At 38.4% G+C, this 13,011-nt stretch overlaps 1 protein-coding gene across 1 annotated transcript; it reads right to left on the reverse strand.

Annotated features, from left to right (window-relative positions):
* Positions 1 to 600: 600 nt before the first annotated feature.
* Positions 601 to 12,142, reverse strand: si:ch211-67e16.11 (uncharacterized). Its single transcript, XM_055022379.1, has 8 exons — positions 11,119 to 12,142; positions 9,815 to 10,069; positions 8,075 to 8,311; positions 5,377 to 5,547; positions 4,352 to 4,483; positions 3,223 to 3,386; positions 1,469 to 1,726; positions 601 to 1,384 (listed from the first exon to the last, which is right to left on the reverse strand). The coding sequence occupies exons 1-8, from the start codon at positions 11,366 to 11,368 to the stop codon at positions 1,208 to 1,210; spliced, it is 1,644 nt and encodes a 547-aa protein (XP_054878354.1). The 5' UTR covers positions 11,369 to 12,142; the 3' UTR covers positions 601 to 1,207.
* Positions 12,143 to 13,011: the final 869 nt, after the last annotated feature.

A 13,011-nucleotide genomic window follows, 5' to 3' on the forward strand; every position in this document is an offset into this window, starting at 1 on the left:
GTAACACCAACCCAAACTGATCCACAAATGGTTCCATCCATTAGAACTTCTGCTGCTGTTTGAAGGTCATTGTTCTTCATCTGTGCATTTGGGGTTCTAAGTCTGATAGGGTCACATCATGCAGTAGCAGGAACGACCATGCAAATAAAATTAGATTTCAGAAAAAAAAATTACTGAGCATCAAAGCATGCTGTGTAGACATGGCCTTAGTGTTCAGTCTATAGCCCAGATCACGTTACTGAAATTTGACTGTATAATATTATTAATTGTGTCAGAACCAATAAATACCTTTGACTTCTAGATACTCATTTCACTGAGCTCGCATTACTCAGACAAATATTTAATTCAAAATGTTCATATTATTGTGTGAAAGTTGTTTTGTTTTGTTTTTTTGGTGTAAAAAAAAAAGCTCTGGGAAAAAATTAAGACAGCACTTAAAATGATCAGTTTTTCGGATTTTGTTTTTATGTTTGAGCAAAATGAACATTGTTCTTTTATTCTAGACAGTGCAGTGGTCTCTTCATTTTTTTCCAGTGCTGTATATAGGGAACTGAAATTACTTTAAAACCTTTGTAAAGAACAAAATTAATAATGGTTTTTGTTATATTAATTTTCCACAGTCACTATTTTAATAGATATATTTTGGTGTTTTTACTGGGTCTGTCTTTTTAAGAGAAGAAATTTTGAGCAATCAGAAGAAAGTCTTGGTGGTCAGCTGACACAACAACTTCAAAGTTAGATTTAAAACGATGTGAACAGGATTCAGAGGAGAAGATAAAAACTGTTGAATTCAGGGCAGATTAAAATAAAATCATGAAAGGACACCGGTGTTAGGATAAAAATAGGCCGATGTTTGGATCTAAAATGTTAAAGTGCTCACAAGACGTGTTGTACACAAACACACTCTGACCATAATGTAAGCTGGTGCTGGCCCTTGAGATAGGCTGTCCTTTTGCTGAACCCGTGAACACACACTCACACACACACGCGCCAACACGCACACACACAGATCACATGGTGTTCAGAGCATCCCACTGAGATGAGTAAACTTATGTCATAAAATAAACACACAGTAGTGTGTAACACAGTTAAACTGAAGTTTTAACAAGCATTAGCCTCCACACACAGACACACACAGTGGCAAACATACTTTGGAGATTTAAAAAAATCCATGCCTGTCCTGTTTGGATAAGTCTGTTGGTGTCTCTCAGTTGGTCCTCCCATGCTTCTGATACCACAGAGCAGTCGGCAGGTTCTGGCAGCCCTGATATTCTCGCTGCATCTCACTGTCTGTAAGAGGGGGGGTCACGTTACACGGAGCTCCTGCCAACGTCACATTTAACAGGCCGGCCCATGGCTCCAAGTGCCTGGACGTCCCATCAACCTGAAAATAACAAGACCAGCTTAAGATCAGATCAGCGGAATACCACAGAAAACTAAAAACTAAAGCAAATGCATGGAAACTTGCCTTCTCCAGGTGGTCTAACAGGCAAGTGGCAGCAGTGATAGAAGACCAGCTGTTATCATCCCAGCCCGGGAACAACCTGTGGGTCTGGTGGGACTGATGCTGGATCAACACCACATTATGGTGTTTCTGGGAACTTCTTAGCCTTTTGGACAAGACCCCACTGTAGCTCTGATCTACAAACAGGAGAACCCGGGTGGCCCTGCAGCCGGCCAGGTCAGCCAGCAGTTCGCTCACTGAGTAGCGCTCCTTCAGGTCAGCCTGCTCAGGAAGAGGACATCAAAGCAACAAAATTGAAACTTCTGCACTGTGGTATATTCTGTGATTAGCATTAGGTTGTAATTTCAAATTAATGACAAAAACAAGTACAAAAGTAAATGTGGGTTTGATGTGTCAGAGTCCAAAAACAGAGGGAAAATTTGACTAGAACTCTTATTTGGCTGAAAACACAATTTTCCTGATCAGGTCCAGCATAAAATTAATCACCTTAGATGTAAAGGTAAATTTCCTGTCTGCAACAGACTGTAAACTCTTTTAAATTATAAGAAAACTGTCGCAATAAACCTCAGTGTAAGGCTGGATTGCAGTCTTAGATTGATGCACAGGTTAGCTCAGTTGTCAAATCCAGCTTTTTTTTTTCTAAGACAACTAACCAAAGTAAAACCTTTTCTTTCTCTGCATCATTATTCATGCTTTTAGCTGAATTTGTTTAGATCATGCTAAACTGAGCTTTATGTTGGCCTCAGTCACAAGTGACCTTCTAGATTCCAGTTGGTTTTAAATGCTGCTGCTCGGCTTTTAACCAGTACTGGGAATCCAGAGCACATTCCTTCTCTTTTAGCATCTCCTCTCTGACTTCCAGGACATTTTAGGGTTGATTTTAATCTTTTAGGTCTCTGCCTGTATCTGTCTGATGTGCTGCAGCTGTATGTTCCCTCACTGTCGCAGGTCATATCAGTTGATGTTAGTCGTCCTGAAAGTTGAGAGGTGACAGGTTCTGTTACTGTGTTACTGCCAAAGAACTGTGGAACGGGTGAACATCACATATCAGACAAACTCCATAAGAAGACTTATGTTTTTAAGTCTTCTCTTAATTTTTGTATTTTTCTCACTGGCTTTTAAGTCGGCTTTAAGTGTAGGTTTTTACACTTATTGTCATTGTATTTACAATACTTGTCTTGATTTCCAGTTGTGGAAATCAACTCAATCAGTTGACTAAAGTCAAAGTTTTCACAGTGATCCAGAAGATGTATTGGATCTGATTGAAGCTGCTGTAACAAAGAACTTTACAATCACTTGTCCAGGCTGAACATTCTTAAAAGGCTGGGGGTGCTTCCATTTTGATTTAGGAGCAGAAATGCTTATTTGATAACAGAACACTAATTATTGTGCAAGAGCACAAAAATCCTCAGCAAAGTAATAGGCGAGAGCAGCACTCAGGTACTAAGAAATGTTATATGTTGCAGTAATAAGCTCATGTCCTTGCATTCATCTGTCAGTAAATCCTGGGACGTCAAAGCAGATTAAAACTTGGACAGTGCACAGTATCCCATAGCAGACTGGTTTGTTTGGTATCTGAAGCAGCCAAATCATTCAATGTGAAAGTAGCTCTCACCATAGTAACATTTACCTTAATATTTATGAGTCTCCCTCTAATGATGTTTTTTTCTTGTTATTCTCAGCAACCATTGGCTGCTCACAATCCTCTCTCACTATTAGATAGCAAAGAGTGTGTTTAGTTTCAGTGTTTCTCTTACAATGCCATTCAGGTTGGCGTCCCACAGCAGCATGGTTCCATCAGTGCGTGTTGGTGAGTTCAGGTACAGAACCAGAGTGTCGGCACAATGCTGCTTCCGGCAAATGTATGACACATGGTTACGGATTACTGCCTTCTCTGTTGCTGAGTAGACGCCCTCTACATCTTCGGTGCACATAGAAAAGAAAGAAGAGGTTCAGCTCTAATACAGATTTATGAGGTTTTGCTGTGTATTGTGCAATTTATTGCATTAAGTAGAATTTTTATCAGATATTTTTCCTGTTGCCATCCACACAAGGTGAAAAGAAAATACATCTTGTATTTCTGAACTGCTTTGTTCCTGAAATGTCCTATGCAAATAAACTTGATTTCTATGAGTTCTAGTATTTTAAAGTATGATTCTAGAATTATTTTTTAGAATATTTTTCTAGAATTATACCGCTCATGGCTGCAGCTCTGTTACTCTATTTCTGATATATTATTTTGTAGACTTTTCTCATGGACACAGCAACACCAACTCTTTGAAGATACTCAGGCATGAGCCATTTTAGGTAAATAAACTATTTTTGAATAGAATTACTTTGAAAATAAAAGTAATTTATACTTTTTAATATATGTAGGGTTGAATGCTCTTGAGCTTAAATCCATCCCAGAATTTCTTTCAGCTATCAACAGTAGACCAGTGATGTCCAAACGTTTCTCATGTGGGCCAAAATTGTCAAGTCAAAAGTCCTTGCAGATCCAAAAAATGTTGTCTTGTTTAGTGCTGCAGGATCAGCACTAAACATTTAGATTCTCTGTTTCCAGGTTCTGGAAGAGCTTCCTGAAAACATAAGATTTAAGAGACTGAACTTAAATCCTGTCACTTAAATCAGGATTGAAATTATAATTGTTCACAGATGCTTCTGAGAAAAGGCAAAAGCCTACTTAATCAGATTGTCATTTTACTTATTTCTATTATTGCTATTTTGTAATAACGTATTCTTTGTTCCTGTTTTGTGCTGCATAACTCATATTGTAATTCCTGACTGGTACTACAACCATTGAACTTTTAATTAAAGGATTTAATTAAAGTCTCTGCATATACTTTGACATAGCTTCTTATATCATAGAGCTTGTTCATTTCCTACCTAGAAGCTGTCCACTGCTGGCAAAGAAAGTGTTGATGTGATTTTTATGAAAACCATTGTTTCTGAGCATTTTGTAGAATTTCTGAAGATTCTGAGCATGATGCTGAAATGTCATCTGAGGCTGCCAACCACCTGGACACACACACACGCGCGCACACATATCAGTAGATAAATATACAGGTAGATGATTAGAGTTACACTTCTCCAGTAAATAACACATTTATGACATTGAGAAAAATGTGCATAATCCAATTTGCCTTTGGTGTCCATTTCAGGTTTTGTTTTATGTGAAACAGTCCATTGAGGTCTTTATGTAATGCATGTCGATACTTTTTTGTGATTTTTTTGATTCTTTAGAGCTTATGAAGTTTTGTTCACGATGTACAAAACATCATAAAAAACAAAGACAAACTTGAAATGTTGAATTAGGTTTACGACATGTGGAAAGCGGACCAAGACTCAAAGGGAAAGAGGGAAGCTTCAGGATCTACCATTTAGTGCAGCTTGCTTCAATGTTAGAACTATTTTTATATTGTCTGATTATGAACCAAACCGTTATTGACATGGTGTAAGTCTATGATAGTGAAGCCCTTAAAGGTACTGAACAGCTTCCTGTGCTGTCACTGCTAAAACAGGTCGGCTACTATTCTAAAACAGTGCAGAAAAGCAACATCATCGTTACAAATTTCTCCTTCTGTCCATGATTGGCCCAGTTGGATGTTTACCAGACAGAATCCAAGCAAAGGTGGAGAAACCCCAGACTGTGTTGGATGCCAGATGTTTTTTTGAGTGGAATTGCATGGCTACTTTTTAATATGCCTCTCAGTAAAAGTTGTCTTTGCATCTTGACTTTGACTCCAATCTGTGCTTGTGCCCAAAATGCTGAAATAAGTTAAAACTTTATCAAAACACGAACAACTTCAGTTCCCAGAAGTTGTTGAAGTTATTTCTGATTGTGTCGAAAGATGTTTTAATCATCTAACATATTGATCACCGGGACAGAAGAAACGTGTCAATGGTCCGACCTGAGATGAGAACGGCATGGTCACAGGTCTGGTAGAGGCGGCAGGACAGGTGTGTGGCCAGTGGCTGCTGGTGGCAGCGCCTGGTGTTTTTATTGAGCTCACAGCTTGATACAGGCAGACTGGGAGAGCTCATGGGAAGCTGCTGGGGACACCTGGCAAACTCTGCGTTGTCTGTCGTAGGAGAAAGAGAAAAAGCTCAGAACAGGAAAATCATCAGAGGGAAAGGTTGTCAAGCTCCAAAACAACAGGGCTCCCCATGAGGTCAGATCAGGCTTAGTGTGCCCAGCTACAAACTTTTATTTATTTGAATCTTTATCGCCCTGATATTTGCAACATACTAGCTGTGTGTTTTTTGTTTGTTTGGTTGTATTCTGGGGTTCTCAGTACCCAGAAGTTGTTCTCAAAAGACTTCATTTCCTGGAAGTTGGTATGATTGGACTGAGTTACACTTGAAGCTGTTCTGAAGCTGGCAGTTACTGATGAACAGCGAGCAGATCAACTGGTTAAACTTTGACTTTCTTTTTACAACTGGGGTCATATGTATTCATGATTATTTACATATAAATACATGAGATTGGAGCCAGCTGGCTAATTTCCACCAGTGGCACGTTGATGTCAAAGCACAAGGGAAGGGTCTTTTATGTTACTTGGAATTGCATTCCAAGTGTGAGGAGCATGATAGGAAAACGTAGTTTGAGCCAAAGCAGTTTTCCTTTCTGGACTTGAACAGCCCCCTGCAGCCTGCCCATGTCCGCTGCTGTAATGGTGATGGAGCCAATTACAGTATACTAAGCCAAGTGAGAATATCAATATATCGACGTTTTTGCTTAAACTTAGTTGTTCAATTTTTTTTTAGTATTGGGCAATGATTTTACTCTTTTTTTGGTAACATTTCATTTGATGGGCTGTGAAAAAGACTGTCATGACACTGTCATAAACATGACATAACACCTGTCATGAACATGAGTAAGTCTTTATGACAACAGTCCTAAATATTCATTAAGTGTCACTCAGTAAATCATGAGACTTTTAATACAAAGATGACATTATTCAAAATGTCTTTGTTGTGACAACTTAACATTAACCAAGAAATCATGATCTGATATAAATTTTTTATAAAAGTATTGCTGATTAAACTTTAAAAATGATATAGCTTTATGTTATTAAAGCTAAAGTTTAATCAGTAATACTTTTATAATAATATATAATATGTTTGAGACTGAAAAAATACAGGAAAACAAAATTACAAAAAATAAACAAATATGCAAAACTTTAAGAGCACAGTAAGTGACTACAAAAAAAAGAAAAAGACATCTTTGAAAAGCTACAGTAACTCGGATGAGTTTAAGCTAAAAAGTGAAAAACAAAATAAAACAAAACATAAAGACAGTTTGATAAATTGGTTGCTGGTTACTTAAATGTTCCTACACCACGTGGATTTGGTCATTGTAATATCTTAAGACGTATTAATAATACACTGCTATGGATAATATAGAAATCATATCGAAATCAAATGTTAGTTTTTATTCTCTTTGCTTTAAAGCCATAGCTTAGCTATAAAATCTAACCTCAAGTGTACAATCAGCGCCTATTCCACACAGAAATCATATATTAATGCTGGGATGTGCTGTGGAGGCGCAGGAGATAAGCACAACCCACATATGGAGGCCATAGTCCTTGGAATAGCTATCGCAGGTTCCATTAATGGCCTGGCGACCTTCGCCGCATGTCTTCCCCTTCTCTCATTAACTATCTGTCAATTAACTATCAAAAAAAAGCCAATAAAATAAACTATATATCTATCCAAAATGAAGCTATGTGGACAACATGTGTAAAATCTCAGCTCAACCCACATGCATTAATTAAATGCACTTGATTACCAGTGAAACTTTGGCTTTCATAGGAAAGGTCAAAACCTTTCCTATGAAAGCCAAAGTTTTGTCAGTTCTGTGTTAATTCCTGTTAATACTTTGGAAGAAAGGCATCAGTAATGAAACCAGCTGTTGCTTCTCGTCAGTTGAAAAGGGTTGAAAATAATGAAACAGAGGTCAAACTGAATGGGTAAATATATCAGAGGAAAATCTCCCTGATGACAGATTGTGTAAGGCTCAGAGAAACTGCAAAAAATTAATGAGCTCCATCTTAGCCTCTGATGGACTAGATTAGCAGAGGAAATGTTAACATTCATGGCAATAAAATTCAAATAAATTACATAAATTCCTGAGTATCTAAAAATTATTCTTGAGCTTTCACCCTTGGACAAACCCATTTGTCCAAGGGTTGAAGCTTGATTTTTAACTGTCATCAACAGGACCATGATCCCAAAAACTGCAGCAAGTCTGGAACCGAAAGGCTCTGTTTTTATACATTATGTGAAAGTCAGACACAGTGGAATCTGTTGGCTGTTTCTATACACTTAGGGTTCATTTATAACATTTACAACTTGATGACCATTTTATTAGATGCACACTGTATTTTTCTGCATATGTATCTTCTTAATAAAGTTTGACAAACACTAACAAGTCTGTGTTACATCTGACAGGGTTGTCATTAAAACTGAGTCTTAGCCTTTTTATAATATTGGGACAAAATGAAGCAAAGTGATAGCATGCTGATTACAGGCATACATATTGAAACTGAGCGCATGGTCTCACTGGTACTTCACTTGTGTTGGCTATATGACAGAGTGCAGACCTACCAACACATCTGAGTCTCTGCGTCCAACTGCTGTCTCCGACGGCAACCACCAGTGGCAGAAAGTGAACTTCACAGAAACCTCCGATGGCTCGTTCCAGCAGGCGGCTGCCAGCGATGCCTCCACTCAGCGTCCCACCTGCCACCCGTCTGCTGCCAAACAGCCTCTGTGGACCAGTCTGGTGGCGCTTCAGCTGGTTCTGGCAGCGACCCTTCAAAGCCAGAGTCAAACACTCATCTCCTACAGGTGAGGAAACATCTTCCAGACTGAATAGTTTCTCATTGTTTCCTGCAGTAAAAAATGTGATTTGAAGCTTCCAAAGATTCAAGTAACAGGAATCAATCCTTGATGGTAGGGTTACAAGAGTGTTGAACTGTTTTAAGAAATCCATCCAGTATGCCGTATCTTTGGCATCTTCAACCTGATGAAACTGGAACATTTTGGCCAACTATAGCATGTATGGCACAGTTTTCAGATTTTTGCTTTTAAAACATATAAATTGCAGGAATTTGTGGTTGTAATTTACAAAAAAATTGGAAAGATTTGAATGTGAATTTCATCAGCATAAAATTGTTTTTCTTGTTCATAGTTCTATCTTTTTCAGTAAATTTATGTGGAGTTCTGTTAAATATTGAGAAAGCCATGCAAACCCATTCACTGCAGCCAGCTCAGCAGGAAGTACTTTGCAGCATGAACAGATATGAATAATTGACAGAAGCGTGTTCGTGTGACATGGGGGCAAAGTGACCTTAACATCTGCTCTTAACTTTTCTCACAGCAGGAGCTCAGAAACTTTCACACACTTCTGTATCCCTTCAGATATCTTCTACAGGAATGGGTCCATAGTTTGTCTTCTGTTAACTCTCAAGTTTTCTTTATAGATCAGCCGGTTTCTATGGATAAAAATCTGAGCCTAGAAATATCAAGAAATTCATTCAAATATCATCTGAATGACTAATATTTGTATAAGTGTAATTCTAGAAGGCATCTGCATAGAACTTTCTGGTTTCGGGTTTTTGGGTCTAAACTGGAAGTCATTGTGTTTTAGGACAGATAACCCACCTAAATTAAATTACTGTATTAGCAAGTCACCATGTAGTTTGTTGCTCCAGTGCTGAAATCAGACTTCATTTATAATGTTTTTTCTGGACACTCAAGAAAAACATTATAAATGACATAACAGTGGAATCAGCCATTCCCATTCACGTTCACACAGTGTCAAGCTACAGAACCGTCTGCCCTTTCTACCTCCATCAGCAGGCAAAGTGTGTGACGTGTCTTTACATAAGCATAGAAATGGACAGAGCAGGAGCTCAAACCGGCAACCCACCGAATGCAAGACAAACTCCTGCCACCAGTGAGTGACTGAACACAAGTGCATGTTTTTAGGATTTTGATATGAAAAAATAATTGAAAACCTTTTATAGTTTTCTTCCACTTTGAAATTATGTATAACTTTGTGTCGCTCCAGCACACAACAGAACAATAAAACACAATCAACAATAAAACACAATCAACTTTGACCAGTTGTGGAAAAAAACTATAAATAAATAAAACTTTTTGCAGGACATTGCACTGAACCACAAGTTAAATTCTGTTCAACTAAAGTTGTGCTAAAACACGTTTCACCACAGGAATTAACAATACAGGAGGTACTGTGTTCACATACACCAAAATATGCTACAAACAGAAACCAAAAATATTTTATTGTCAGAGAAGAAGACCAGGATATTCAACACTCACCCAAATAAATTCCATCCAGGTGGGAACATTTTTTCTTTGTTACATTCATGTCCACATAAAAGAGGACCACAGGGTGTCCAAAGTTCTCCCCTGGTGATGGATCCAGAACCAGAACAACATCATGGGCAGATGAACTGTAGAGGGGCTGATAATGTCTGTTCAGCATCCGCCCAACACTGAAGCTTCCTCTCAGCTTGGACCTCAGCATGCCACTGGAAAAGTCGGGCAGGATAGCCAGGACTTTGTTTGAGGGATCTGGAAGAGCAGAATGTTGCCACTGAGTTCTCTGACTTTTTGAATAGGAGTCAGTCGTGAGGATCAGTTAAATATGTGGAAGAACTTTGAGGAGAAAAGACAAATACAAAACAAGTCCATTACATCTGATCTTTAAATGCAGCAGACGAATCAGACTGAGGTTCACTGTGCATGACGTGGCCACCATCCACAAAGATTAAATAAATATGATATGAATATATGTATTTGAATTCTTAATGCATCTGTTATTATCTCATAGGAGTAAGCAGCTCCGGTCCTGGTCCTGGTACATGTCCATGGTCCAGACAGCTCCTACACTTGCTGCTTTAAAATAAAAGGAGTATAGCTTTCCAAAATAGGACTCAGGTCAAATGAATAAATCTGGCAGTAGAAAGTAGAAGCTCCCTGTTTTCTGGGTCTGGAGGGCTGAACTGGGACCATGAATACAAATACAAACCTATAAAAGTCTCTCACAATCAGCTCTAAAGCACTGTATTGCCTCACTCTCCTCTGACAGACCAGAATTCGAATAGTGAACTATAGTAAGTTCAACATGTTGTAAAAAACACATACTACTATCTCTACACTGGACTGGAAGAAAAACAGTAAAAGTTGGTGATGTTCTTAAGATGATAAAATATATTACCAGTATGTGTAAAAATTTTAACATTGTGTTAAAAAATCAAATTAGGATGAAAGACAAAAATTTTGTCTTTTAATTATTTTGTTGTCCAAATATCTTTTCTCTTAACATTAATGTAGTTTTTATCATGACAGTCTTACACATTTTTTAAAAGTTTTTTTTTTTTTAGAAACGCAAAAAAGAAAACAATTGACATAAATGAAAAAAAAAACAGATAGAACTACTGTCAAACAGTCAGCTTCTCAGATTGACAATAAACTTTCAAAACTAATATCTAGTTTACCATAATGGCAATAAATACACATCAGTGATCCTTTGGATCACTCTGCAGAATGCTGTAAAAGTGAGCAGCTGTTTGAATGATGGCAGCTGTTTGGTACAGTGCGGCGCTTCCATCTGTTCCTACCTGCAACGCTGTGCTGCTCCGACATGTACACGGCCACAGAAGACAGCGGCAGGTGGCTGAGCCGTCTGCAGTCTGCCTCAGACATGGAGGACATGCGGAGGCAGCGCTCCAGCTGGTCCCACTGCAGCACCTGGAGCCCTGAGCGGACCCAGCGGTCCAGCCGGCTGAGGGCCACGCTGGCCGCAGGAGCCAGAGAGGGAGCAGGGCGGAGGATGGAGGAGAGAGCAGCAAGGAACGTGAGGAGCTGCATGATCAGGCTGAAATGTTTCTGATTTATCCTTAATGGGTTTTCTTCTTTATTTTGCTTTATTTCTTCCACTAATGTTTTGCTTCTGTCATTTCTGCATTTTTTACTATTTCTTCTTAAGCCTTACAGTCCCAGAGGAATTGTCTTCGCTTGAGGAATCTTCTCTTGGTTAAGCAAGAAGAGAAACTCTTTTCACGTTCTGTTCCTTCAGCTTGTGAATTCTGTTCTTGTATTTTCTTCTTGTATTTTTATAAAGAAAATCTCAAATGAGAAATGGAATTGGATTTTGCTTCTGTCTAGTTTTATTTTTGCTTTTATTTCATCAGATCTGATCTGAAGGACAAATATCCAGCAGCATGATTGGGTGGCAGTAATTGTCCTTCTCCTGCTGTGGCTTCGTTTAAGCCTTCTATTCTTAGCTTTTATTCATTCTTGAAAAAAATGTTTTGTAGTATGTGACCAGATTTCTTCTCCCAGTTGTTGTCTTTGGTTTGGAACCAAAGACAACCAAAGATTTGTTCCTCTTTTCTCCTTCAGCGCTGTTTTGTTCTTGTTGTTTAAAAGAAAAAAAATCCCAGATTGTTTGCAAATGTCCAAATGAAAACCTTTTTGGTTTGGTCCACTGGTTCTGTCCCTCCTGATGTTACTTTGAACTCGGAGAAGCTTCAGGATCAGAGCTGGTTCAGAAGAAGTCAGAAAGTCCTTGACTTTTACAAAGGAGAGTTGTCGTCCTGCAGGTTGTCCACAGCTACCTCTACTGCTCACAGTTAGTTTGTCTACCGTTTCCTGCTCTATTTAGCTCTCTCGCTCTGTCCCTCTCTTTCAAACACACACACACATACACACGCTTCTCTCCTCTGTCTGTGAGGTTTGACATGCGACAAAGATGGGAAGGAGGAATGATGAGATAACACGATGAAAAAGTCAGAGGGAGGGAGGAATAGAAAAGAGGAGGAAGGGTTAGACAGAGGGCTGGAAAATAGGTTAAAACATGAGTTAAGTAACCCAAGTGACATGAAGATGTGCAAATACAGGAAAGATAGGGAGGAAGGGGAGATGGGTGAAGATGGACAATGAAACAAGGTTTGAGGGAGAAAAATAAAATTAATTTACTGAAAGTTTGACAATTAGTGCAAGTAATGAGAAAGGCCAACATAAAGAAATGAAGAAAATTATTTAACCGTGAAAGAAATAACAATAACCAAGGAGTACAAAGGATTAAAATGATGCTAAGTATCAGTACTATTAATAATTTGAAGATAAAACAGAATAATCAGGTTCCTTCTATCAGGTGTATTAAAGATTTGGATCTCAGTTGGTGATAGATTGATACCTGAAAAATGGTATGGTTTATTCTCAGTAAAATAATAAACAAGATGCATAAAATAAATACAATAAAAATATCTATTCATACCCATATATGGCCTGTGACATCACAGAATGGGGACTGACAGAGGCTTAGCAGCAGAGGCTGGCAGACGGAAACACACAAGGACAAATAATTACTAGTTTTTCAGAAAATAACATTAGTAAACTACAGTGTGTCAAAACTGAAAGTCGTCACACTTCATTTTCCAGATGTTGTTATGTGTAAGGAATGGCTTCCATGTTTGGAAGACATAGCAAAGCAAACACTGTGATTAAAT

The sequence above is a fragment of the Poeciliopsis prolifica genome, unplaced genomic scaffold (genome assembly GCF_027474105.1).
Source record: "Poeciliopsis prolifica strain line A6 unplaced genomic scaffold, Auburn_PproV2 SCAFFOLD085, whole genome shotgun sequence".
Classification (NCBI taxonomy): domain Eukaryota; kingdom Metazoa; phylum Chordata; class Actinopteri; order Cyprinodontiformes; family Poeciliidae; genus Poeciliopsis; species Poeciliopsis prolifica.